The following is a 27,839-nucleotide window of genomic DNA, read 5'->3' as shown; positions in this document are numbered from 1 at the left end:
GCACTGTTACTAGTTTTCATCTAAATCAAAATTTGGTCCAAACCAAATCAAATTTCGCGGTAGGATATTTTCAAACTAGCCCTCTTGAAGTTGTTTTATAAGTGGTGTACAGTGTACTGGACTGTGTTCCTATAAACTGAAAAGTATCTCATCATTGTGTGAACCAGAAAACACTGCGTAGAATTTGGCGATAAGGTGGAAAAAAAGGGTGCCTCCTGGAATTTAGGGTGTAGGACCACAAGTCAATTTACCGTGTCTAATTTGGCTTTATAGTGGAAGAAAAAGAGCACCTCGTAGAATTTAGGGTGTAGGACCATAAGTCAATTTACCAATACTCAAGTCTACAGTCAACTGCGCCGCCTAGGCGGGTTGATTAATTATAAGAAGAAGAAAGTAGTTCCGGTAGAAAAAATGAAAATCAATATCGCCAAAAAACCTTCAATTTGCCTAAAGAAATTGAAGGCAATGGATAACTGGTTGAGCTTAGGGAAGCTGTTAATTATGGTGCTGGTGTTACTGTCCTACCACTATGCACATCGCAATTCCGGTCTTGTTTTTGATGTCCTCATCTTCCTCCTCTGCTCCCTCGGCCTCGTCTTTCGCCAAATGAATATCTCCGTCCCCGATAAAACCTCGTCCTCGCCCTCATCCTTATCGTCCTCCTCCACCTCCTCACCCTCAATCTCATCCTCATCGTCCTCCTCCGCCTCCCCGTCCTTGTCCTCCTTCTCAAAAGGTTCGCTCTACGAAGTGTTCATAAGCTTCAGAGGTGAAGACACACGTAAAAACTTCACGGGCCACCTCCACGAAGCATTGACAAAGGCCGGAATCAACGCCTTTATTGACGACGAACTAAGAAGAGGAGAAGATATAACTACCGAACTTGTGCAGGCAATCCAGGGTTCTAGGATCTCTATCATCGTCTTCTCAAGACGGTACTCGGACTCCAGCTGGTGTCTCGAGGAGCTGGTAAAGATCATGGAGTGTAGAAGAATGCTAGGGCAATTAGTTTTGCCGATATTCTATGACGTTGATCCTTCGCATGTCAGGAAACAGACTAGTAGTTTTGCACAATCGTTTCTGAAACATACAGATGAAAAAAAGGTAGAGAGGTGGAGAGCTGCTCTTACTGAAGCTTCGAATTTGCCTGGCTGGGATCTCAGAAACACTTTCGACGGGTACTTACTAATTTATTTTCTTATGAATTAAGGCTTTAATGTACCTTTGCTTATTAATTTGGAATCATGCGATTTCTTAGACCTCTGTAATAAAATCATACAATAAAGCTTAAACTGTTAAGGCTACACTAATCACAGTTGGGAAGCTGCCGGCGACTGGCTGCGGACGGAAGGGATGCTGGGTTTTTTGTTTGTGTTTCTTATTTTAATTTTAATTGATGTTTGCTAAGTTTAAACACACCACCTCAAAAAAATTGTCTTAATTAAAATCTCTAGTCATGATAAATAATTTTGTGTATTAATTAGTTCAATTTCGTTGTATAACAATCTTCGTTTTGCTTCTCAACTTGACTAATGCCAGGCATGAAGCAAAGTTTATCAGGATGATTACCAATGACGTCACTACTAAGTTGAACAACAAATACTTCGACGTAGCGCCCTATCAAGTCGGAATAGATACTCGAGTGCTAGATATTAGTAATTATTTAGGCATCGGAGATTCAGATGATGTTCGTGTGATTGGAATTTCGGGCATGGGTGGAATAGGTAAAACAACGATTGCTAAAGCCATTTATAACGAATTTTATGAAAGATTTGAAGGTAAAAGTTTCCTTGAAAAAGTGAGGGAAAAGAAGCTAGAAAAATTGCAAAAACAACTTCTTTTTGATATCTTGCAAACCAAGACAAAGGTAAGCAGTGTTGCTGCAGGGACCGCCTTGGTAAGGGAAAGATTTCGACGCTTAAAGGTACTTGTCATAGTTGATGATGTAGACGATGTGAAGCAATTACGTGAATTAGTTGGAAATTGCCACTTTTTTGGCCCGGGGAGCAGAATCATCATCACAACTAAAAATGAAAGTGTGCTAAAAGAATTTGCAATTCAAAAGATATATCGGGCGAAAGTAATGGACCGAGAAGAAGCTCTTGAGCTCCTAAGTTGGCATGCTTTCAGAAGTAGTAGTTGTCCTAGTCAATATCTTGCACTCGAAAGAGAAGTTGTTAATTACTGTGGAGGATTGTCGCTGGCTCTTGAAGTTTTAGGATCTACTCTTTTCAAACGAAGCGTAGATGAATGGAGAAGTATATTGGATGAATTGAAAATAATTCCTCGTGGAGAAATTCAGGCACAACTGAAAATAAGCTACAACGAGCTAAATGATAATTACAAGAGGCGAATATTCCTCGATATAGCTTGTTTTTTTATCGGAATGGACAAGAACGATGTCATACAAATCTTGGATGGTTGTGGCTTTTATGCAACAACAGGAATCAAGGTCCTCCTTGACCGGTGCCTTGTAACTATTAATAGAGAAAACAAGATTATGATGCATGATTTGCTTCGGTATATGGGCAGAGATATCGTGCATGCAGAAAATCCCGATTTCCCTAGAGAACGGAGTAGATTGTGGCGTCCTGAAGATGTAAATGATGTATTGATAGACAAATTTGTAAGTACTTTCCCAATCAACTTTATGTTAAACGTGTAAGCATATGTAAGTTAGTAATCTAACTTTTTTTCATGCAAAGCCTTCTCTTATTTGGAGTCTGTTTTTTTCGGATAGCAGGGAACTGAAAAAATTGAAGGTCTGGCTTTGAATTTGCCGAGTCTTGAAAACACTAGTTTCAGTACCAAGGCGTTTAAAAATATGAAGAGACTGAGATTGCTCCAACTAAACTACGTACGACTCACTGGGTGATACCAATGTCTTTCCAAAAAATTAAGATGGTTGTGCTGGCATGGATTCCCATTGGAGTTCATACCAACAAAACTGTGTCAACCAAACATAGTTGTAAGCTAGGAAACTTTCTGGCTTAATCAGCTAGTTTGCAGATAGAGTCTGTATTTTTTTGCATGCCTTGATCTGTTTTTAATATGTTCTCTCTTTTTGAACTTTCTTGTTTCTGTGGTGGTTTTTAATATGTTCAGAGAATCCCTCTTCTTCTCATGTAGTCGCCAACTGTAAGCATCAGCGCATGCCTCCTCCCATTATTCTCTGGGACTTGGCACTCAACTATTGCTTCTATTCGCTGCTTTCTTGCCAAGAACCCTGTGGCTTTCCAAACTTCTGAAGAGCAGCCAATGATATTGGCAGCTCAAAATTATGCTTTAGATTTGACTCTCTTCCAAAATCAACAGGGGCACTCGTATCAATCAACTTCCCTACACCAGCCGCAGCTTCCAAAGCTGCTGCAGTTGCTGCTATGCCTGCCCGTACTGCTCCCACCATTGATAGTCCCAGACTTTGACCTCCCAATTCCAACCCTTACAACGCAAACCACAATTAACTCTTCCAAGAAGGGCTCCATAAACCACTTGCAAGTTTCGACCTTCGAATGGTAATCTCCTTTATAACATCAAAAGTTAGTCCCTGTGACCTTTCATCATCACTGTCAATCATTGCATCATCCCCTGATGATCCATCATCTTCACTACGAGAAGCATATCTCAACTTGCGGTGAGCCTCAGGGTCATGCAGCTTCAAACGTTTTGCTCGTAACTCATTCAATGCATCATCCTTGAAAGCTGCCCTGTCATCAGATCTGGCTGATGAACGCACCCGAGAGGATGGAAGAGGTGGAGTCTCTTTCCGGGACTGTGGGGCCTTCCCTTTGTCCCACTTTGGTTGGAAACATAGAAGGCAAAGTACTGCCTGCAGTGGCATGTGGACTAGAAGAATTTCCCTGAACATTCAGAGGCCTACCTGCCTTTGCTTCAGTTAGCAGTTGTGTCACCTGCAACCATAGAGTCGGGAAAATGAAAAAACTGTCATGCATCAGAAAAGATGAAAGATTATGTAGTATGTAAATCATAGGTATCCAGTATCCTAATTAAAAAAAATATAAACTTTAGCATTTCCAACAACTAATTACAAATTTGTAACTACTTTAAGGCATTAGGTAATTTCGAACATTGCTAACAATTTACAATTTTCATCCCTTTTTCCATACTGAAATGTGCCCTTTAATGCTTCATTAATCGCAAAGTCATCGTTTCCGAACAAATTCAATACCATGGGCACGAAAATCAATATATACTAAAATCAACTCAGCATCATTATTTCTTAGCTCTCATGCTGGTTTCACAGGCTAGAACAAACACATATACAAATCCATGCAAATTATGTGTATCTCAAAACATACACACATGAAAAAACACAGAAATTTTTAATTCAACAGCAAAAAACCAAGCTCACCAAAATTCAAAAACCAAAAACTGCACCCATAAATCCTTCGAAACCCAACAAGATGCACAACCAAAACAATGCGAAAACACCAAAAATTTCAAATTTTGAAGACAAAAAAATTGGGTTTTCAAGTACCAGGCGATTAGTATCGGGAAGCGAAAGCCACTGCTCGAACAGCGACTCGACGTAGCTCGGATTCGATTTGAGGGCCAAAGGAGACAAATCATTGAGCTGCAACAGCTCGGCGTCAAACGACGCCGCATCCACCACAATTTCCATAGCCATCGAGACGCATATACAGATCACGGAACCCTAGAGAGAGAGAGAGAGAGAGAGAGAGAGAGAGAGAGAGAGAGAGATGTAGAGAGAGAATATGTTGACTTTTGTATTTTAGGTAGGATCCTAATTGATATGTAATCCCATGTAATCACTTGTAATTAGTTTTCTTTCCTTTTATGTTAGGGTTGTACACCTATAAGTTCCTCTTATTGAGAAGAATATATCATTATTCAAAGCATTCTCTTCTTGGCACCAGAGCCTAGGTTAGAAAAAAAGAAAAAAGTCTCGTTGTGCGCAGAAATAAGAACCACCAGTTGCACAGCTTGTTGTGCAGCGCACTGTCACACCAGCGAGCGACGCCGTCGTTGCTGATCCGAGTTCACTAGTTGCGCAACCAGTTGTGCAGTGCACTGTCACACCAGCGAGCGACGCCGTCGTTGCTGATCCGAGTTCACTGAGCCGATCCCTGCAGTCACCCACTACCATCTGTTGCTGCATCGCACTCCCACAAACCGAGATCCTAATCTAGAAACCTTGTCGTTGCAAATCCCGGTTGACAACCACGATTTCTTCTGCACCAGAAACCGATCTGTCTCTTCCTGGCGTCTACGCATTTGACTCATCATACCATCTGCAGCCCAACCTGTGTTCTGCTAAACTGATTTGATATGATCCCTGCATTTATTTTTTGATTTGTGTGTTTTGAAGGAACTCCCCACGTGCATTTATTTTGCTTTGCGTGTTCTGAAGGAATTCAAAAAAAAAGGAAAAAAAGAAAAAAAAAAAAAAGAAAAAAAAAGGAAAAAAAAGAAAAAAAAAAAAAAAAAAAAAAAAAAAAGAAAAAGGAAAAAAGGTTGTCCTTTTTTGTGTTACTGTTTGTTTTTGTTCCAGGGATCTCACATTGTTGACCTAGTTGGTTTGGAATCTTGGCCCTATCAATCACCTCAGACGTTGCACTCAACTCACGTAGAGCAATGACACATTGGACTCGTCATCCCCCCTGTAATGAGTCGTGTGCATTGATTGCCAAAGCTAAGGTAGCTTCTGAACATACAAACAACGATGGTAAAACTTTAAAGGTTTCTGCATCTGTTACGAATAATACATGGATAATTGATTCCGGTGCTACTGAACATATGACTTGTGATTTTAGACATGTAGCCTAAAACCATCCACCAAAACTGTCGTCAGTGTCGCCAATGGTAATCATGCCCCTGTTATCGGGGAAGGAACCGTCTCCCTTTCAGATACCCTTAGTCTTGATACCGTACTTGTTGTGCCTTCTCTTGACTATAATTTATTATCTGTTGCTCAAATAACTGTCGTCCTGCATTGTCTTTTGATTTTTTGGCCTTCTTTTTGTGTTTTTAAGGACATTCGGACTCGCAAGACGATTGGTTATGGTATTAGGAAAGGGAAGCTCTACTACTTGGAGCTGACATCAAACAGTTCTCGAATGTTGACTCAAGCTCTTGCAGTGGACGGAAATTCAGGGGATCGGAATAAAGCTTCGGAGGTTTGGTTGTGGCATCGTCGACTTGGACATGCTTCTTTCGGTTATCTACGGAGGTTGTTTCCTAGCCTATTTGTTAAGCATGATGTTTCTAGCTTTAAATGTGGTGTTTGTGAACTAGCTAAAAGTCATCGTGCCTCGTTTCCATCCAGTTTGAATAAAAGTTATGTTCCATTTATGATAATTCATTCTGATGTTTGGGGTCCATCTAAAACTGCTACATTTGGTGGTGCTCATTGGTTTGTTATTTTTATTGATGACTGCACACGTATGACTTGGGTTTGTTTGATGAAATCCAAAGGTGAAGTTACTTCTTTGTTTCAACAGTTTTACAAAATGGTACAAGTACAATATAAGTCACAAATACAGGTTCTCAGGAGTGATAATGGTGGCGAATATGTTAACTCTGAACTTCGTGCCTTTCTTGATCATCATGGGATTGTTCATCAAACTACATGTCCATATACTCCACAACAAAATGGGGTTGCCGAATGAAAGAACCGTCAGCTTCTGGAGGTTGTTCGTGCTTTTTTACTCGAGGCTCGTCTCCCGTTATGCTATTGGGGAGAAGCTCTCACCTCAGCTGCGTATCTCATTAATCGTGTTCCATCCCGATCGGTTGATTTTCATACACCTTTTCAGGCAATTTCTTCACATGTTGATGCTCATGCAGTCCCTAATTTTCCACCTCATGTGTTTGGTTGTTTGGCCTTCGTTCATCTTCATAAACAACATCGATGTAAGCTTGAACCTCGAGCCTTACGATGTGTGTTTGTGGGGTATGCATCAAGGCAGAAAGGATACCGTTGTTATCACCCACCGACGAATAAGTTGTTTGTCACTATGGATGTTGCGTTTCATGATAATGATATGTACTTTGCCAATCCCGAGTCTTCACTTCAGGGGGAGAATCAGAAAGAAGTTCAAACTCTTGATTATACTATTCCAGATATAGATAGAGTGAATGATTTGGAATTAAATGGTGATGTCTTGGAAATAAGTGGTGATCACTCACACGAAAATAATGATGTGAATGAATTGGAATTAAGTGGTAATGTCTTGGAGACAAGTGGTGATCATTCACATGGAAACAATGTTGAAAACCTTGAAAGGGACGAGTCGACATCGCCAGATAACTCACTGCCTGATAGCTCACTGCCAGTTTCCTCATCACCAGACAGCCCTGTGTCGCCAGCTACCTCACAGTCGATCTTGAGTCCCAATAACCATAATCAATCGTCTTCGATCCCGGATGCACCACCACCACATCATCTCCCTGATCGCGTCAACCGAGGTATTCCTAAACTTACTTATGAAGCCGACCCTAAATGCAAAACTAGGTATCCGGTGAGTAAGCCCAACCTTGAGTCTAATGTGTTATACCCGTTAAGTAATTATGTGTCTACCAGTCACCTGTCAGAATCAAATAAGTCGTTTGTACATCAATTATCTACTGTATCTATTCCTAACAGTGTGCAGGAGGCTTTAACTGATCCACGTTGGCAAGTAGCAATGAATGAAGAGTTGAAGTCTTTGAAGAAGAATGCTACCTGGGAGATCACAGATTTGCCAGCTGGCAAGAAACCTGTGGGATGCAAATGGGTCTATACTGTGAAATACAAAGCAGATGGGACGGTGGATCGTTTCAAGGCAAGACTGGTAGCAAAATGATACACTCAAAAATATGGAATCTACTACACATATACATTTGCACCTGTAGCCAAGATCAACATAGTTCGTGTTTTGTTGTCCTTGGCTGCAAATCTTAATTGGCCCTTACAACAGTTCGATGTGAAGAACGCCTTCTTGCATGGAGACTTGACAGAAGAGATTTATATGGATCTTCCACCGGGATGTAATGCTCCAGATAAATACAAAAGAAAAGTGTGCAGGTTGAAGAAATCCTTGTATGGCTTGAAGCAGTCCCCTCGAGCATGGTTCGGAAGATTCACAAAATCTATGAGAGCATTTGGTTACAGACAAAGTAACTCTGATCATACTTTGTTCCTGAAAAGACAGAATGGGAAGCTTACTGCACTTATTGTGTATGTAGACGATATGGTGGTAACAGGTAATGATCCTGAAGAACGTGCGGCCTTGCAAAGATACCTGTCTGCAGAATTTGAAATGAAGGACCTTGGATCCCTAAAATATTTTTTAGGGATTGAGGTGTCGAGAAGCAGTTCTGGAATTTTCTTGTCTCAAAGGAAGTATATTATTGATTTGTTGCACGAAACTGGCATGTCAGCTTGTCAGCCATTAGCTACACCATTAGAAGAAGGATTAAAGCTTAGTGTTGATCCTAATCAAGTACCAGTTGACAAAGGAAGATACCAAAGGTTAGTAGGCCGGTTGATGTATTTGGCACACACAAGACCGGACCTTGCTTATGCCTTGAGTGTAGTGAGTCAATACATGCATGATCCTGGAGAACAACATATAAATGCCGTGATGAGAATATTGCGATATTTGAAGGGAAGTCCGGGCAAAGGAATTTTGTTTAAGAGGAATAATCACTTTAGTGTTGAAGGTTATACTGATGCAGACTGGCAGGTTCTATTGATGATAGACGCTCAACATCAGGTTACTTTACGTTTGTTGGGGGTAACTTGGTTACATGGAGAAGTAAGAAATAGAATGTGGTTGCCCGTTCCAGTGCAGAAGCAGAATACAGAGGTATGGCTTTGGGGATTTGTGAAATTTTGTGGCTTAAGCTTCTGTTAAGTGATTTGGGTATACAACATGATCAGCCCATGAAATTATTTTGTGATAATAAAGCTGCTCGTGACATTGCAGATAATCCAGTACAACATGTTAGAACAAAGCATGTTGAAGTTGATCGATTCTTCATCAAAGAAAAATTGGAAGGGAAAATAATTGAAGTACCGGCGATAAGAACTGAAGATCAGTTGGCAGATATCCTCACAAAAGCTGTTTCGAGTCACAAGTTTTCAAGTTTCTTACACAAGTTGGGCATGAGCGACATATATGCACCAACTTGAGGGGGAGTGTTGACTTTTGTATTTTAGGTAGGATCCCTAATTGATATGTAATCCCATGTAATCACTTGTTATTAGTTTTTTTTCCTTTTATGTTAGGGTTGTACACCTATAAGTTCCTCTTATTGAGAAGAATATATCATTATTCAAAGCATTCTCTTCTGAATAGCCATAGCAGCTCCAAAATTTTATACAAGAAAATAAAAGTCGAAGAATGGTGTATACGTGTCAGTGTGACATTGGCCCGAAACTGGATCATCTACGGCCAGCATCATGCAACTTATTTCAACAACTAATAAAAAACTTCCACGTACTTCTTTTTTTAATTAATTTACCATTTTGTTCCAACATAGTATAAAGCTGTCATTTTCCCTCGGGTTTTCCTTTCCCTTGGATTTTCTCGGGAAACAAACAGAAAATATGGAAGGAGAGGAGCTGCGTCGTTCCGAAGCAGACACGGTCGATCTTCTGACTTGTATGTTAGTAGTATGTTAGTAGATAATCAGTGATTTCAGGTTTAGCTTCTCTGTTTTCAGTAAAGATGCAGACTTTGTGTTCGATGAAATGCCCCATAGAGTTTTGTATATATAGGTTTTATTCGTGCTTGGTTGGTGTACACAAAGTGTAATTTCCGTGTCGAAAAGTACAGATATTTGATCCCAAATGAGTTGATCCATGCATATGTAAAAGTAACAGCTTGATTTTACTTGGGATTTCATATTTTTTGGAAAATGTCCATTCAGTGTTAGTTCAAATTCAAAATGTTGATTCAGTGTTAGTTCATTACTGTTACCGAATCTGGAATTTCGATTTCGGTCCAAGTATGCCTTATTCTTATGCTGAAAGTTTTTGAATTGTGTGTGTGTGTGTGTGTGTGTGTGTGTGGGTGCATTATGATTTTGTGTAGAGGTGTTCTCTTTTTTAATTTTGGAAGGGTTCTCAGTTACGTTTTTGGAATATGTAGTAATGCCATCGTCTTATATATTGTTCTTTCCTCTTGATTGAACCCAGAGATGAAGTGGTATTTCTTCACCCGTCCCAATTTTCCAAGCTGAATAAAGAGGCAGTCCATTTCTCACCCTCATCTGATGGCAGTACTGTGATGCGCTCAGCTAATGGCAACTCAGTTTTTTGGAATGGGGATCATAAGTTGGGGATTTCAACGCAATTTTTTTTCCCGTTATATGAAGCTTCTAAGCATGCGTTTATGGCAGCAAGTAGACAATAGAAGGCACTTAACAGCAGATCAGATGTATCTGGGGATGAGAAGTCTTTGTATGTGTCATTATCTTTGGATAATAGTTTTGAAAGTGACGTCATGAAGCATAGCAGGGCGCTTTTGTTGCTAAGTAGTGATTTCGGCACTGCATGGCATTCCAGGTTTTCCCCCTTTTCATTTTCGGTTCAGTAGTGCTTTTTCCTCTCTCTTACACTTGTTCTAACATAATTGTTTTAAAATAGTAGCAGATATGCATGTGAAGCAACGGTCCTTTGTAGCGTCATGTTCTTTGGTTTCCTGACATGGAGATTCATCTATCTTCCTCTAGAGTTTTTGATGTGCAATTATTTACTATAATTATATATCAATAATTTTGGATCTTCTTGATCTTGTCTGCTTTTCAATTTATGTCATGACACCTACTTGGTCTAGTATATGTGATGCAGGAAGCTTGTTGTGTCGCAGAAGCATAAGCACTCAGCATTTTTGGATGAACTTCTCTTGTCAGCACTTGTTCTTTCATATTCACCTAAGTTTGAGTATGCTTGGAGCCATAGGTAGCATTTTTAGCAGAAGTTTTCCGTTATATGCTTAACAACTGGCATGATTTCTATACTTTCTTATTTATAAGTACTCAGCCGGGTAGGGTTTAATCGAGTCCCTCATTATAGTTTTCCCATGTAATGACTTTAATAATTGAATTTTAAGAACATATCGATCATTGCAGGCAGTGGGTCATCAAGTCGATTGCTGGAAAGTGTTCAACTCTGTCGGAGATTGTGACCAAAGACTCTGAGCTGGTGGAGAAAATAGCTGAGGTTTAAATTCAGTTCAGGAACTGCATGCTTTTAATTTACAAAGGTTTATTTAAACTTTAATTCAATTATCTTATATGTTGTTTTTGTTCAGTCTCATTATTGCTTTCGTAGGGAAAAACAACATAACTCACACACACCGCATAAAAGACTTGAGAAATGACTTCCGTCACCCCAACACATTGTGCACTTTTATAATTGTGTGCATCTGGCAGTCATCTTGTCTGCAAAATAAGGTTTCCTACTGAGCTGCTAAATATCTGTATCAAACTAGTACAGATAATAGTTGTAATTCACTCTCTCTTTTCCAAACGTGATGTGGATCAGTGTCCATGGTTTCAATAGCAACTGTTATTCTGTATGGGCATTTCATATGTTCCACAATTTTCTTATGTGAGAATTTTCCTTGTCATTGTTCACTTTTGTGTAATTCAAAATCTTTCTTTACAGAGGTCAAAAATGAATTACCGTGCATGGAACCACCGTTGCTGGTTGGTTTCCTACATGACAAGAGAACAGGTTAGATCTAATCTCGATTTTTCTTATCCGGGGAATAATTCAGGTTTCCTTCTAGGAATTTCATATTTATATGTGATGTAAACAATTCTGAGCCAAATTGCACTCCTATACATTTGAAAAGGATAAGCAGAGAATTATTTTTAGCCTTCATTCTCAACAAATGTGACTGATAGTTTGAGAGTAATTGTTGATTTTATGCAGTTTCATATTCCGAGATTCGTATTTGTACCATACATATCCATTTTTCTCTCTCGTCCGTGTTTATGATGAGTTATATGCACCATAAATTTGTGCTTGCAGTTGCTACATGAATTAGAAAGATCCCGAACCTGGGCCTCCTTGCATGTTGCTGATCATAGTTGCTCCCATTATCGCAGTGTGAGACCTTGCTTTCCTTTTGTTGTGATACTGAGAGACAAAGTTGTCGATGTGCTGGACTTTAATTCCCCTCACAATCAATGTTTCTATCATTTTGCAGCGGCTGATGCGTAAGATTTAGAGGACGAATGCTATAAACAAGAGATTTCAGCTTCTGGTTACAGTGTTGAGATATATCGGCTGTGGAAGGTACAAATCTTCTTTAATCTCTTTTCAGTAATTATGACCATGAGTTCCTATGGGCAAGCACTTTTTATATTGTACTATCTTCGTTACATGAACGTTTACAGTTGATACTTGTGTCAAATGTGGTCATGTCAGGAAGAGCTTGATTGGGATGAAATGTTGATAAAGCACTACATAGGAAGAGAGGTACGTGGGGTGTTTTTGTATATTTCACTAATCATCTGAGAACCCCCCGAGTTTTAATTTCTGTGGTATTCACTGTAAACAGGCTCTATGGCTTCATCGCCGCTTCCTTTCTTATTTTGGATAAAGCATTTCATAACTGATCATACTGGTCTGTCCAGCCATGCGAAGCAGAATAACAGCATGAATGACGACTTCAGAATCTTTATGAATAACGAGTTACAGCTCCTCGACTCCTGCTCCATCATTCCAGATAATAGCTTCGATGACTACCAAGCACAGGCTAAACATTCGGCTACTTACATATTATGGTTGATTATGGTAATAGTATTTCTCCTCCATTCACAATTTGTCATGACTTTACTCATACCTGCAACTGCAACTGCCTCAGCAAATCGAATTGACTGGATGCTTGTGTTACTCTTACCTGCCTCAGCAAATCCCTGATTCCCGACGCATTGAATTTCAAGATAAGCTGAAAACTGAAAACCTGAAAGCTCTGTTGAATAAAGCGTGCCTGGAAAGGTCCTCAACATGGGATTCTTTAGTGAGCTATTTGTCCTGCAACTTTTCCTTTCAGTTCGATTGAACAATTAGTTAGCAACATGCTGTCGTGCTTTGTCTATCCTTTGGTATGAAGCTGAAAATTGCAGTGTCTTTATCCCTTTGATTCACCCACTGTAAGCCTACTTAGCTCCAGCTGAAGCCATTCAAGTCAAACTGTCTGTAGCTTGAAGTTTACTTTTATTTTTAGAAATGTTTATTAATTTTTTAAATTTCAGCAGAAATCAATTGAAACGAACTACAATTTGATGATTGAATGCATGGAAAATGCAGTGGAGAGCCTTTTCTCGCTCTCAAATCTAGCGAATTGCGCTGGACCACCAGTCCCTCCGCACCACCAACGTTCCTCCGCTTTGCTAAAGGTAAGCGATCCATCCTACTCTAAATTTCAAAAAATTGGGGGGGTTTTGTTTCCTTTTCAATACCAATCAGGTAATCAATCTGCATGAATGGATTTGATAGATTGAATCCCCGTTGACCTGAATTGGAGTGGCCTATGCCAGCCTGGAGATTGTTTCTTTGCTCATTAGAGGCTGGCCATTATTGACCCTGCTTCTGGTGATCAACCTCTCTGCAGTGGAGAAATCAATTTGTTGTCGCTGTAGGGTCGCGTCATATATTTTTTAATTTTGTGTGGTTTAATTTATTGAATATTTGAAAATAATTGATAAATTTTCAATTTTTGATTACTGATACGATGCGTATGTTGATTGGTGATTTTGTTGGATTCACTCAACTCAAATATATGGTAACTGAATTGCTACATTTGAGAATGTGATTATGTTCCTACCACCATTTTGCCCACTTTCTGTGGAAATTATTCAAGCTCACAACAGATGCATTCAACCCCCGCAGCGAAGCGCGGGCACATTTTCTAGTTCAGCCTAAAACACTTCTGTGGGTCCGGGGGCATATGGAAGAGTGGTCTAGAAGGAGTTTGGTACAAGGTTTGATATGTAAGGCGGTGGATTGTCCTTGTGAATAGATAGTTTTTGTTTGACTTAAGTTCATTATAAATTAAAATACTTATATTCTCTTAATTTAGCTTAAAAATAAGTAACATCAATTGTGAAAAAATAAACATTTAAAATCAATTGATCTGTTGTTTTGATGCAGTTTGAATTTTCAACATTCTAAAGTAAGAGCACAAGTAAATCCAAAGTGGTTGGACATATAAATCCAAAGTGGTTGGACATATATCAGAGTCATTCTTCAACTACTACGGATGGTAACGATGATGAAAGACAAGGCCACTATTAAACTACCAATCCTAAGAGCATCCCCAGTGAGGGGTTTTAATATTTTATATGGGGCTGGAAAAGTGATGGATACAACCCATTTTATAGTTCCAAGAAATTTTTGGGGTTGTATAAAAGAATCTCTCACAATGAGGGGCTATATCTTTCGGGCTCTATATGGGCTATATATATTTATTTATGTAGTAATTTGATTAAGCAATGAATTTTTTTTTTTTTGTGTTAGCTTTTCTTAAGTTGATTTTTGGACGTGCTATCTTAAATTTAACCCTTCCACCTACAAAGTTCAAATTGTGACAAAGTTAGATTTTATCACTTATGAATTGTTTGTTAGATTAGATTCCCTTATCTCAATCTCATTTATTATAAGAAATAAACCCTCACTTCGTTTTCTGAAATAATTTGATTTTCACGTATAATACAATAATTTTACCTAACACCAATTGGTAAATTAGTATCATATAATTTTGAAAAAAAATATTTGAAAATTTCACCCATCAATGCTCATGAACGTTAAATCAATTTGAAATTTTAATTCTTATAGAATTTAAAACAATCATTAATTAGTCAAATTGCAAGCAAAGTAAGTAAGAAAAAAGAATTAAAAAATAATAAAATGAGAGTATGAGTGTATTCGCAAGTGGAGGGAGAATGATAGAATTTTGCTCACATAGGTTGCTACTTTTTTTGTGGGACCCACTGTTTTTTGGGGCTAGATGTAGCCTGATTTTATGCTACCCAAGAAATGAAGTTACTAGCCCTAGTGGTGGATCTAGCCCCATTTTCTGGCTCATTGAGGATGAAATTTCTCGCTAAGGCTAAAAATGTGGTAGCCTCATGGAGGATAAAGCCCCCATTGGGGATGCTCTAACATCCTTGATGCCATTTTCCATAACAACTTCGATTATTTTATACCAAACTAGAAGATGAGCACACACTTTGTGTGTGAACAATTTCATTTTCTTTTTTATTTTAGATTAAGGAGTGTGATTAGTTTTTAAATTTTTTAAAAAGAGTATGAGACAATGATGATGAGATCTCCTAATAAGGGCATATTTTTCTTAATATTACATAATTACCATTTTGCCCTCTTTATGTAAATATTGTGTATCAAAAGTGAGGGTAAAATAGGGAAAATAGGGATATGATTGTCATTTTCTCAAAAGATGCAAAATTACTATTTTGCCCTCCTTTTTGTCAAGGTTGTGTATCAAAAGTGAGGGCAAAATTGGAAAAATGGGGAAAATTTTGACAAGGAGGGTTTTCTTAATATATAGTATAGATTGTCTATAAATATATATTTTTCCTTGATATTTAGCCATACTGAAAGTGAGAACCCTGCAAATATGCATTTGGCACTCTCTACCAAACTTGTAAGTTGAATTAAAAAATTGACTAGGAAGACTGGTAGAGGTCGTCATAAAAAATTGAATACGAAGACTGGTAGAGGTCGTCATAATCCGAGATTCCGTAATGAACCTGACTTTTCTCCTCCCACTTCCCATACACTCCTATCCCCTCTTATTTTGTGCGGTCACGGTTAAGCCACGTTAATATTTTATATTAATTTTTTTATAAAGATAATAAGACAAAAGTCAATAGTAATATAAAATGTTGACGTGGCTTAACCGTGACCGCACAAATAAGAGGGGATCAGAATGTATGGGAAGTGGGAAGGCAGAGAAGTCAGATCCCTTTTGCAATAGGGTACTTTCAAATTAACTCTTGCAATGAAGTCCTGCAGAAGAAAGAAAATCAATATAGCCAAAAACCTTCAATTTGCATAAAGAAAATGAAGGAAATGGATACCTGGTCGAGCTTAGGGAAGCTGTTAACTTTGGTGCTGGTGTTAGTGTCCAACCACTTTACGGCTCGCAATTCCGATCTTGTCTATGATGTCCTCATCTTCCTCCTCTACTCCCTAGGCCTCGTCTTTCGCTAAATGAATATCTCCGTCCCCGATAAAACCTCGTCCTCATCCTCCTCCTCGCCCTCATCCTCATCGTCCTCCTCCACCTCCTCCTCATCGTCCTCCTCCACCTCCTCACCCTCAATCTCATCCTCATCATCCGCCTCCACCTCCCCATCCATGTCTTCCTTCTCAAAAGGCTTGCTCTACGAAGTGTTCATAAGCTTCAGAGGTGAAGACACACGTAAAAACTTCGTGGGCCACCTCCACGAAGCATTGACAAAGGCCGGAATCAACACCTTTATTGACGACGAACTAAGAAGAGGAGAAGATATAACTACCGAACTTGTGCATGCAATCCAGGGTTCTAGGATCTCTATCATCGTCTTCTCAAGACGGTACTCGGACTCCAGCTGGTGTCTCGAGGAGCTGGTTAAGATCATGGAGTGTAGAAGAACGCTAGGGCAATTAGTTTTGCCAATATTCTATGACGTTGATCCTTCGCATGTTAGGAAACAGACTTGTAGTTTTGCACAATCGTTTCTGAAACATACAGATGAAAAAAAGGTAGAGAGGTGGAGAGCTGCTCTTACTGAAGCTTCGAATTTGTCTGGCTGGGATCTCAGAAACACTTTAGACGGGTACTTTCTAATTTCTTTTCTTATGAATTAAGGCTTTAACGTACCTTTGCTTATTAATTTGGAATCATACGATTTCTTAGACCTCTGTAATAAAATCATACAATAAAGCTTAAACTGTTAAGGCTACACTAATCACAGCTGGGAAGCTGCCGGCGATTGGCTGCGGAGGGAAGGGATGCTGGTTTTTTTGTTTGTGTTTCTTATTTTAATTTTAATTGATGTTTGCTAAGTTTAAACACACCACCTCAAAAAAAATTGTCTTAATTAAAATCTCTAGTCATGATAAATAATTTTGTGTATTAATTAGTTCGATTTCGTTGTATAACAATCTTCGTTTTGCTTCTCAACTTGACTAATGCCAGGCATGAAGCAAAGTTTATCAGGATGATTACCAATGACGTCACTACGAAGTTGAACAACAAATACTTTGACGTAGCGCTCTATCAAGTCGGAATAGATACTCGAGTGCTAGATATCAGTAATTATTTAGGCATCGGAGATTCAGATGATGTTCGTGTGATTGGAATTTCAGGCATGGGTGGAATAGGTAAAACAACAATTGCTAAAGCCATTTATAACGAATTTTATGAAAGGTTTGAAGGTAAAAGTTTCCTTGAAAAAGTGAGGGAAAAGAAACTAGAAAAATTGCAAAAACAACTTCTTTTTGATATCTTGCAAACCAAGACAAAGGTAAGTAGTGTTGCTGCAGGGACCGCCTTGGTAAGGGAAAGATTTCGACGCTTAAAGGTACTTGTCATAGTTGATGATGTAGACGATGTGAAGCAATTACGCGAATTAGTTGGAAATTGCCACTTTTTTGGCCCGGGGAGCAGAATCATCATCACAACTAGAAACGAAAGTGTGCTAAAAGAATTTGCAGTTGATAAGATATATCAGGCGAAAGTAATGGACCGAGAAGAAGCTCTTGAGCTCCTAAGTTGGCATGCTTTCAGAAGTAGTAGTTGTCCTAGTCAATATCTTGCGCTCGAAAGAGAAGTTGTCAATTACTGTGGAGGATTGCCGCTGGCTCTTGAAGTTTTAGGATCTACTCTTTTCAAACGAAGCGTAGATGAATGGAGAAGTATATTGGATGAATTGAAAATAATTCCTCGTGCAGAAATTCAGGCACAACTGAAAATAAGCTACAACAGGCTAAATGATAATTACAAAAGGCGGATATTCCTCGATATAGCTTGTTTTTTTATCGGAATGAACAAGAACGATGTCATACAAATCTTGGATGGTTGTGGCTTTTATGCAACAACAGGAATCAAGGTCCTCCTTGACCGGTGCCTTGTAACTATTAATAGAGAAAACAAGATTATGATGCATGATTTGCTTCGGGATATGGGCAGAGATATCGTGCATGCAGAAAATCCTGATTTCCCTATAGAACGGAGTAGATTGTGGCATCCTGAAGATGTAAATGATGTATTGATAGACAAATTTGTAAGTACTTTCCCAATCAAACTTTATGTTAAATGTGTAAGCATATGTAAGTTAGTAATATAACTTTTTTTCATGCAAAGCCTTCTCTTATTTGGAGTCTGTTTTTTCGGATAGCAGGGAACTGAAAAAATTGAAGGTCTGGCTTTGAATTTGCCAAGTCCTGAAGAGACTAGTTTCAGTACTGAGGCGTTTAGAAATATGAAGAGACTGAGATTGCTCCAACTAAACTACGTTCGGCTCACTGGGCAATACCAATATCTTTCCAAAAAATTAAGATGGTTGTGCTGGCATGGATTCCCATTGGAGTTCATACCAATAGAACTTTGTCAACCAAACACAGTTGTTATCGACATGCAGTACAGCAGCCTCAGACAAGTTCTTTGTGGGTATTCTGGGGTAAGTACAATGCGTAACCTGAACCAAATTTGGAATTATTTTTATGTTTTTTGTATCTTCTTTTTGGATTTAAATTTTTTATTTCAACTTGATTTTTCTTAACAGTTGCTTGATAAGTTGAAGATTCTGAATCTCAGCCACTCCCACGATCTAACACAATCGCCAAACTTTTCGAAATTCCCAAATCTTGAGAAATTGATACTCAAAGACTGTAAGAGGTTGGCTAAAGTTCACAAGTCCATCGGAGATCTCAAGAGTCTTGTGTTGGTGAATTTGAAGGACTGTGAAACGCTTAAGGCTCTTCCGAGGAGTTTCTACAAGTTGAAATCTGTCAAAACTCTTGTTCTCGATGGTTGTTCAAGATTCCAAAGCTTGTCTGAGCACTTGGGAGAAATGGCATCATTGGTCACTCTTTATGCAGATGGGACGGCCATAAAAAAAGTACCACCTTCCATCGTACGACTAGAGAAGCTCGAGCGCATATCTTTGAGTAAATTGAAGTGTTCTTTGCAGCTACCTTCCTTACAAGGTTTACGCTCTTTGACAAGCTTAATTTTGGAGGACAGCAATATAGAGGAAGTGCCTAATGATATTGGGAGTAGTCTACCTTGTTTAGTGGAGTTAAGTCTAGATGACAATAATTTTGGGAGCCTTCCAAGCCTCAGTGGCCTCTCCAAGCTTCTTGTATTATCCTTGAATGGTTGCAGAAACCTTGTTGAGATTACAGATTTACCAAAAAGTTTGGGTTTCCTGCACATGGACGACTGCTCTGTATTAGAAAGAATGCCAGATTTTTCAGGCATGTCGACAGCAGTGATTCTTTTTTCCCCGAAACTCATTGAGTTTCCAGGCTTGGATAGCGCGTTAAACTCGGGACTCAATCTTTATATGACAACACACAACAATGTCATGGATTTCCTTCTTAAGGATAGCACGATACAGGTACTCTCTCTCTTCCACACCACCCCCCTCTCTTCCCCCCTCACAAATATGTGTGTTATGTATGTAGTACTCACACAAATCTTGTTCCACATGGTATAGGGATGGACAGGAGGTGGAACCATGAGTTTTGTAGGAAGACAAATTCCCACTTGGTTCAATCATGTAAACGAGGGTACCCAAGTCTCTTTTGAAGTGCCTAAGGAAATTGGTTCTAATGCAAAAGCATTGGCTGTGTGCCTGGCTTTTGTTCCTCGTGATTACATCAGGCCGAGTTATATTTATGTTATTAATCACACCAAGGGTACTAGTTTTTGTGTTGAACTAGGAGATTTTTTTTTCTTTGAAGAGATCATTTGGCTGGCAAATTTATCGTTGTCGGAAATCGAGTTCAATTTGGAAGAAAGCGATTTGGTCCATGTTATTGCACATTGTCCGGTGAAGAAAATAGGGGTACGTTTAGTATGCGACAAACTTATGACTTTCAAAGGTTCGTTTTTTGATTACCATTATATCCCTTACGAACGGGCCTTACAAGAAATTTCTACCGAAGTCGATGATTTTGACGAGGATTATGAAGATGATGATTTTGATGAGGATGATGACAACACGATGAGGATTTTGATGGGGATGATGAGGAGGATTTTGAGGAGGAAGAGGAACAAGACGATGATGAGGACCAACAATGTGCTGATGCTAATGATGAGGGTGTTGATGAGGACGAGGCGGAATAAGACGATGATCAGGACCAAGAAGTTGCGGATGATAATGAAGAGGGTGATGATGAGGAGGCCCAAGACGACGACGACTATGTAAGCTAGGAAACTTTCTGGTTTAATCAGCTAGTTTGCAGATAGAGTGTATTTTTTTGCATGCCTTGATCTGTTTATAATATGCTCTCTCTTTTTGAACTTTCTTGTTTCTGTGGTGGTTTAATTTAACTTATTAATGCATTTAAGGTTTTTAATATGTTCAGAGAATCCCTCTTCTTCTCATGTAGTCGCCAACTATAAGCATCAACGCATGCCTCCTCCCATCATGTAGTCGCCAACTTATTAAAGTAATTGATAAAAATAGAGCTCAAACTCAAATGTATAAAAGTATTTGAAAATCTATTTTGTCGCAATTAATTTAGGGGTGTGATATCCACACATTCCATTTTACTTCCTACATACTCTTTTAATTTTCGACCATCAGATTAAATGAATTGAAGAAGATCAACAGACATAAATTATCAAGATTTGTGTGAGAAATAAAATGGGATGTGTGAATAGCATTTGTGTTACATGATTTAGTAAGGAGGGCAAGGATAGGTTGAAACCACAAAGAAAGAAAGGAATATGCTACCTTTAGCTAGTTCTTATAAGTCAACACCTCATTTTTTTGTCATGTAACATGATTGATGAAAGGATAATGTATAAAGGCATCTTCTGATTATTAAGACGTCTTAAACTTAATCTTGTATACTTACGGGATAATTTTTATTGAGTTTTTATCAATAATAGCCAAAATTTAACACTCAATTTCATAAATGTCATTTTTTATAAAATCTTTCAAAAATAACAGAAAATCCACTTAAATAGACTTAAATACCCTCAGAATTAAAGCTGAATAAACATAAAGTAAAAAAGTTTGGGTTAGCCAAGATCCAAGGACCATAAGCAATAAGATCTGCAAAGCCCTCAGCCACATCATTGTTCCCAACTTCCTTGTCGTAACCACCACCAGCAAAAATTGTTGCCAACAATGATGGTACCATTACAAGCCTTTCTCATGGGTACAAGACTTTTTTTTTTTGGGGGGGGGGAGGGTTCACTCTTTTTCTCCTACTGTTTTCATCGTTGGCTCAACCATATGGCAGTACAGGATCCCATATTTGATCAATGAATTGGCCAAATAAAGGCCCAACGAAAGGCGTCCCGAGCAACCGAACTTCAACACCAGCAACAACAATGAAGATTGTTCTCGTGGCAGGAGGTAAAAGCAAGAAGACGAAGCGCCCCAAGTCCGATGATATCTATCTCAAGCTTCTCCTCAAGCTGTACCGTTTTCTTGTCCGGATGACTAGAGCAGGGGCCACCCAGAATTTATAGTAAGGTGAGGTAACAATATTAGTTAAACCAAGAGTTCACTACAAGTCAGCTCAGAAAAAAAAAGCGCCTCCAGGAAAGCTACTTGACCCCTTCTCCGCAATCAACCCTTATAAAGGGCATTGTTTATCCACTTCAGAGAGAAAGATTCATGCACCTTAAAGTGGGGTAATAGGGTTGGTGAACAAGAATCGAGACATTTTAAAAGTAAAGGAAAATAGTTGTGGTTACATAAGATAAACCACAGCTAGGAAAGATATTGAAAGGGGGTGGGGATAACAACTTTGAAACTACACCCTTTCACAAGCAATGACAAAAAGTGAATATTACCAATAGACCATTGAGATCAAACGGACCGTGGGAAGCCACGTGTCTTTCCAACAGTAACATTGGCAAATTGTGACGTGGGCCCGGCTCCTGAAAAGGTGTTGGCTGACGCGCCCCCACGTGCAGGTGAGGGGCACGCGCCTGACAAAAATATATATATAATTGGGCTGACGCCAGGATGACGTCAGCCCTGGCGTCACATCCACTCGGGCTCGCGGGCTAGCAATTCCTCACGGGCTTGTTGCTCAGTCTTGCCCTGTCCCTCGAGTTCCCACACGCTGGAGCACTTCAGTCGGGCTATCTGGCCCTGTTCACTAGCCTTTCCCCCGAGCACCAGCCAACGCTGGAACTGCTCTTAGCATCAATTTTTCTGAAAAGAGATATGGAGAAGAATGAGGGCCGCTTGCATATATCCTTAGCAACTGATTTAAATTCTGATACACCAAGGAGACAGTTAGAGGTCGCACTTGGTGCGATGGCAAGTGCCTTCGCCCATGAGCGGTAGGTCTCGGGTTCGAGACTTGGGAGCAGCCTCTCCATAAATGGGGGTAAGGCTAGCCGACATTCACCTCTCCCAGACCCTGCGTAAAGCGGGAGCCTTGTGCACTGGGTACGACCAAGGAGACAGTTAAAAGCTAATTCTAGTTGTACAACACAAACTCATATCTTAAGTATATCTCACCATGAATCTGCAGTCCGTCTGAGTTACCAGAGAAAAACTGATTGATTCTAAATAAGCATTGATCTTTTAGTTCATTTGGAGGCGGGCGACCATTTAGAAAGTAAAACTGCAAGTGGTACAAAATCCAAGTTAGAAATAATAACCTACCTTTCCCTCTAATTAAAGAAAACCATTACAGCTAGATAGTTCAAATGACAAATACAACGCAAAACAAAAGAAATAAAAAATAGTGCCACTCTTATTGCCGAAAAGGATTAGGATTTGTCAAACCTGAGGTATTGTTGCGAGTTATACATTAGTTAAAGTGTAAATAATAGTTTATTGTCCCACATTGGTGAAGTACGTATGTAATACCAATTGTAACTCCTATATATACTCCACTTTGGAGATTAATGGATATATAAGAAATTCCCAAATATTATCATATATATTTTTGGTATTTACCATGTTTAGTTTAATATGGCATCAGAGCAGTTCGCTCTTGGTGACCTGTGTGCTTTAATTTTGTGCCCACATTTTTCGTGATTTCCTCCGTGTGGGAAAAAAAAAAAAAAAGTGTCGGGCTACAGTACAGTGCTTTGCTATAGTGCGTGAACTGTGGTCTTCTACAGTGCCGTGAACAGTGATTGCTACATTGCCGTGAATAGTCTTTGCTACAGTGCCGTGAACAGTGATTGCTACAGTATTCTGATAAATTGTTTTCATTCCGTTGCGTATCTTTTGTGCTTTTATTGTTCGTGATTTTGTTCAATGGCTCAATATAATCATAGTGTTGTTATGCATCTTGGTGGAACAAATAAATGGATAATTGATACTGAGGCCACTGATCATGTGACTAGTGACCCTAGAGTGTTTGATGAGTTATGTGACTATGTTCGTGATCCGTATATTACTAGTGCAAATGGAGCACTTTCCCCTGTGAAGGGTGAAGACACTATCTCTCTGACTCCAACCTTATCACTGGTTCGTGCTTTACTTGTTCCTGATGTTAAGTACAATCTTTTGTCGGTAGGAAAACTTCTTGATACTTTATATTGTTCTGCTCACTTCTACCCTACGTATTGTTATTTTCAAGATATTCAAACTTAGAAGATAATTAGTTATGGTAAAAGGATAGGGGGTTTGTACATCTTGACTATGGAGGATACTGTTGTTTCCGGTTCAAATAATCATCAAGTTTAAGAGCTAAAGTGGATGACAGACATCAAATTTGGTTATGGCATCGACGATTAGGACATCCATCATTCAGTTATATGAAGCATCTATTTCCTTCTTTGTTTCGCACTTGTAGTGATTCAGAGTTCAAGTGTGAAACATGTGTCATGGCTAAGAGTCATTGTGCTTCATTTCATGTAAGTGATTCTACAGCTACTTTGTCATTTGATTTGATATATTCTGATGTGTGGGGTCCTGCGAAAGTTACTTCTAATGGATTCTGTTGGTTTGTTACTTTTATTGATGATTGTACTCGGGTAACTTGGGTGTTCTTGATGAAAAATAAGAGTGATGTTCCGTTACTTCTTCAAGAATTTTGTACAATGGTGTCTACTCAGTTTCAGACCAAAGTTAAGGTCTTTAGGTCTGATAACGGAGGAGAATATGTGAATCACATTTTGGCATGTTTTTTCCGTGATCATGGTATGATTCACCAGACAACTACTCCGTTTACACCCCAACAAAATGGTGTGTCCGAACGGAAGAATCGTCAAATAATGGAGGTTGCTCGCTCCTTGATGTTGGATAAATGTGTTCCTAATCATTTGTGGGGTCATGTTGTTTTGGCTGCTGTGTATTTGATCAATCGTGTTCCAAGTAGGGTTCTTGATTTTCAGACACCGTTTGATGTGCTACAAAAACATGTTTCTCTTGTTTCTGTCTCAAAGCTTCCTCCGAAAGTGTTTTGGTGTATTGTGTATGTGCATGTCTACTCTCATCAGCGGAGTAAACTTGATGCATGTGCTCTCCGGTGTGTCTTTATTGGGTATGCTAACAATCAAAAAGGCTATAAGTGTTATCATCCTCCGACTCAAAAAACTTATATTACCATGGATGTCACCTTCCAAGAGGAAGTTTCGTATTTTGTAAAGCCCTCTTCCGACTTTCCACTTCAGGGGGAGAGGAGGAGTGAAGTGCAGATTCGAAGAGATGATATGGATGATGTGTTACAGACAGAGTTGGGAACATAACCTATTATGTTGCGTGATACTAATCAGTCGGTTATAGATAGTGATCGGTCACCTGTCATTCCCGGAACTATTTCTACTAACGACAAATCAGATGTGCCCAGCAAATTGCCTGTTAGTATGTCTGATGAATTACCTTCTGATGATCGGTTGCCTGCTGCTGATATGTCTAACGAGTTGTCTGATGATGGTTCGTCCAGTGATGATTCTTCTAACAGTTTGGTATAAGATGGTGGCATACATGAGGTAAATTCTGACGATTCTTCTACTTATCAGTTGCCTCCACGAGCTAATCGTGGAAAACCTAAAGTACAATATGAGCCTGATATGCATGTTAAAGCCAAATATCCTATCAACAATTATGTGTCTACTCATCGTTTGTCCCAACCATATGCATCTTACATATGTCAGCTATCTAGTGTATCAATTCCAACAAAATTGCAAGATGCTTTGTCTGACCCTAAGTGGGTTAATGCCATGAAAGTTGAGATGGAAGCTTTGAAAAAGAATTCTACTTAGGATTTGGTTCCATTACCAAATGGGAAGAAAGTCATTGGATGTAGATGGGTGTTTACTATTAAGCACAAAGTAGATGTTTCTATTGATCGGTATAAAGCCAGATTAGTTGCTAAGGATTATACTCAAACCTATGGGGTGGACTATCAGGAGACCTTTGCTCCTGTTGCCAAACTTAATATTGTGCGTGTTCTTCTGTCCTTAGTAGCAAACCAGGATTGGCCTCTGTTGCAGTTTGATGTTAAGAATGCTTTCCTTCAAGGTGATCTTAAGGAGTAAGTGTATATGGATCTCCCACCTGGTATTGGAACGTCTCCTGAAAAAGGTGTTGTATGCAGGTTACGAAAAGCCTTGTATGGTTTGAAACAATCTCCTAGAGCATGGTTTGGGAGGTTTACAAGTTTAATGAAGAAGTTTGGGTATATCCAAAGTCATTCAGATCATACTTTGTTTCTAAAGCGACAAAATGGTAAGCTAACTGCATTGATTATTTATGTTGATGACATGATAGTGACTGGTGATGATCAGAAAGAGATACAGCACCTTCAAAAGTACCTAGCTACTGAGTTTGAGATGAAAGAATTGGGTGAATTGAAGTATTTTCTTGGAAGGAAGTATGTTCTTGATTTGTTAGCTGAAACATGTATGTTAGATTGCAAACCTGTTGATACTCCGATTGAGCAGAATCATCGTCTGGGCTTATTTCCAGATCAAGTTCCTACTCATAAGGAACGGTATCAAAGGCTTGTGGTGAGATTAATTTATTTGTCTCACACTCGCCCTGACATTGCTTATGCAGTTAGTGTGGTAAGTCAGTTTATGCACTCACCTAGTGAAGCTCATATGGATGCAGTAACCCGTATTTTGAGGTACTTGAAGATGGCTCCTGGCAGATGCCTGGTTTTCTCCAAGAATGATCATTTGAATGTCGAAGGGTATATAGATGCAAATTGGGCAGATTCTATCACTGATCGGCGATCTACATCTGGATACTTTATGTTTGTGGGTGGTAATTTAGTTACTTGGATAAGCAAGAAACAAAAAGTGGTGGCTAAGTCAAGTGCAGAAGCTGAGTTTCGTGGTATGTCTCATGGTGTATGTGAGTTGTTGTGGTTGGAAAAATTGTTGAGAGATCTTGAGTTTAAACACAAAGGTGCTATGAAACTTCATTATGATAACAAGGCTGCTATTGAGATTGCTCATAATCCAGTGCAACATGATCGAACAAAACATGTGGAGATTGATCGACATTTCATTAAGGAAAAATTGGATGCTGGAATTATTATGTTTCCGTTTGTGAGATCTGAAGATCAACTTGCTGATGCTCTTACTAAGGCTGTGTCTAATAGTGCGTTTTCCGACTCGCTTGACAAGTTGGGCATGCGTGACATCTTTGCACCAACTTGAGGGGGAGTGTTGCGAGTTATACATTAGTTAAAGTGTAAATAGCAGTTTATTGTTCCCACATTGGTGAAGTACATATGTAATACCAATTGTAACTCCTATATATACTCCACTTTGAAGATTAATGAATATATAAGAAATTCCCAAATATTATCATATATATTTTTTGTATTTACCATGTTTAGTTTAATATTGGTATTTACCATGTTTAGTTTAATAGGTATCACTTCTTTAACTGATTCGCTAACTACTTTCAGGGGAGAACCTAAATGAGAAGGACCGATCCTCTGTTTCATAATGCGAGGGGATCCAGATGAACTTCTTGGTGACAGTGGTGGTGCACTGCCTGCTGGAAACATAGAAGGCAAAGTACTGCCTGCAGTGGCATGTGGACTAGAAGAATTTCCCTGAACATTCAGGGGCCTACCTGCCTTTGCTTCAGTTAGCAGTTGTGTCACCTGCAACCATAAAGTCGGGAAAATGAAAAAAACTGTCATGCATCCGAAAAGATGAAACAATATGTAGTATGTAAATCATAGGTATCCTAATTAAAAAATATATATATATAAACTTTAGCATTTCCAACAACTAATTACAAATCAATGCCTCATTGAGCTCGGATTCGATTTGAGGGCCAAAGGGGACACCTCATTGAGCTGCAACAGCTCGGCGTCAAACGACGCCGCTTCCACCACGATTCCCATAGTCATCGGACGCATATACAGATCACGGAACCCTAGATTCGGAAATTCGAATCCCCCCAAAGCTCTTTCCTTTCTATTATAATATTCGTTTCAAATCAATGCCTTTTTGCCCGATTCGAAGAGAAAAAAAAAAGGTGAGATTTGAAGTGGAAGAAACCTCAGATCCTTGAGGAACTGGAGTGTTTGGCGAGAGAGAAAACGGGAGAGAAAGTGAGGGAAAATGAGAGAAAATCCTTCGGCGATTGATGCTCAGAAGAGAGAGAGAGAGAGATTTGTAGAGAGAGAATAGCCATAGCAGCTCCAAAATTTTACACAAGAGAAGAAG

General features: G+C 39.2%; 3 protein-coding genes, 1 long non-coding RNA gene and 1 pseudogene across 8 annotated transcripts; 4 read left to right on the top strand and 1 right to left on the bottom strand.

Moving 5' to 3' along the window:
* Positions 1-360: 360 nt before the first annotated feature.
* On the top strand, positions 361-3,122 carry LOC114820077 (disease resistance protein RUN1-like). Of its 2 annotated transcripts, XM_070809510.1 has the most exons (3): positions 361-1,178; positions 1,540-2,626; positions 2,744-3,122. In XM_070809510.1, exons 1-3 carry the CDS (start codon positions 412-414, stop codon positions 2,873-2,875), a joined length of 1,986 nt encoding a protein of 661 aa, XP_070665611.1. In that variant the 5' UTR covers positions 361-411; the 3' UTR covers positions 2,876-3,122. The 2 variants fall into 2 exon arrangements, with proteins under 2 accessions (XP_070665611.1, XP_070665612.1); XM_070809511.1 differs by lacking the exon at positions 2,744-3,122 and having other exon boundaries at positions 362-1,178; positions 1,540-2,704.
* On the bottom strand, positions 2,816-27,797 carry LOC139187686 (probable serine/threonine protein phosphatase 2A regulatory subunit B''delta). 2 transcript variants are annotated; one of them, XM_070809514.1, is made up of 3 exons: positions 27,546-27,797; positions 4,499-4,675; positions 2,816-3,911 (listed from the first exon to the last, which is right to left on the bottom strand). In XM_070809514.1, exons 2-3 carry the CDS (start codon positions 4,646-4,648, stop codon positions 3,714-3,716), a joined length of 348 nt encoding a protein of 115 aa, XP_070665615.1. In that variant the 5' UTR covers positions 4,649-4,675; positions 27,546-27,797; the 3' UTR covers positions 2,816-3,713. The 2 variants fall into 2 exon arrangements, with proteins under 2 accessions (XP_070665615.1, XP_070665616.1); XM_070809515.1 differs by lacking the exon at positions 27,546-27,797 and having other exon boundaries at positions 4,499-4,763.
* LOC103414154 (uncharacterized) lies at positions 9,497-13,791 on the top strand (annotated as a pseudogene).
* Positions 13,836-14,476, top strand: LOC139189989 (uncharacterized). The gene is made up of 2 exons (XR_011573912.1): positions 13,836-13,974; positions 14,135-14,476. It is a non-coding gene; the product is annotated as an uncharacterized lncRNA (long non-coding RNA).
* On the top strand, positions 15,945-20,577 carry LOC139187637 (disease resistance protein RPV1-like). Of its 3 annotated transcripts, XM_070809509.1 has the most exons (6): positions 15,946-16,824; positions 17,187-18,273; positions 18,391-18,669; positions 18,775-19,611; positions 19,711-20,295; positions 20,365-20,577. In XM_070809509.1, exons 1-6 carry the CDS (start codon positions 16,217-16,219, stop codon positions 20,422-20,424), a joined length of 3,456 nt encoding a protein of 1,151 aa, XP_070665610.1. In that variant the 5' UTR covers positions 15,946-16,216; the 3' UTR covers positions 20,425-20,577. The 3 variants fall into 3 exon arrangements, with proteins under 3 accessions (XP_070665609.1, XP_070665610.1, XP_070665608.1); XM_070809508.1 differs by having other exon boundaries at positions 15,945-16,824; positions 19,711-20,577; XM_070809507.1 differs by having other exon boundaries at positions 18,388-18,669; positions 19,711-20,577.
* Positions 27,798-27,839: the final 42 nt, after the last annotated feature.

This window comes from Malus domestica, chromosome 12 (genome assembly GCF_042453785.1).
Source record: "Malus domestica chromosome 12, GDT2T_hap1".
NCBI lineage: Eukaryota > Viridiplantae > Streptophyta > Magnoliopsida > Rosales > Rosaceae > Malus > Malus domestica.
This window is presented reverse-complemented; position numbering and strand designations above follow the sequence as displayed.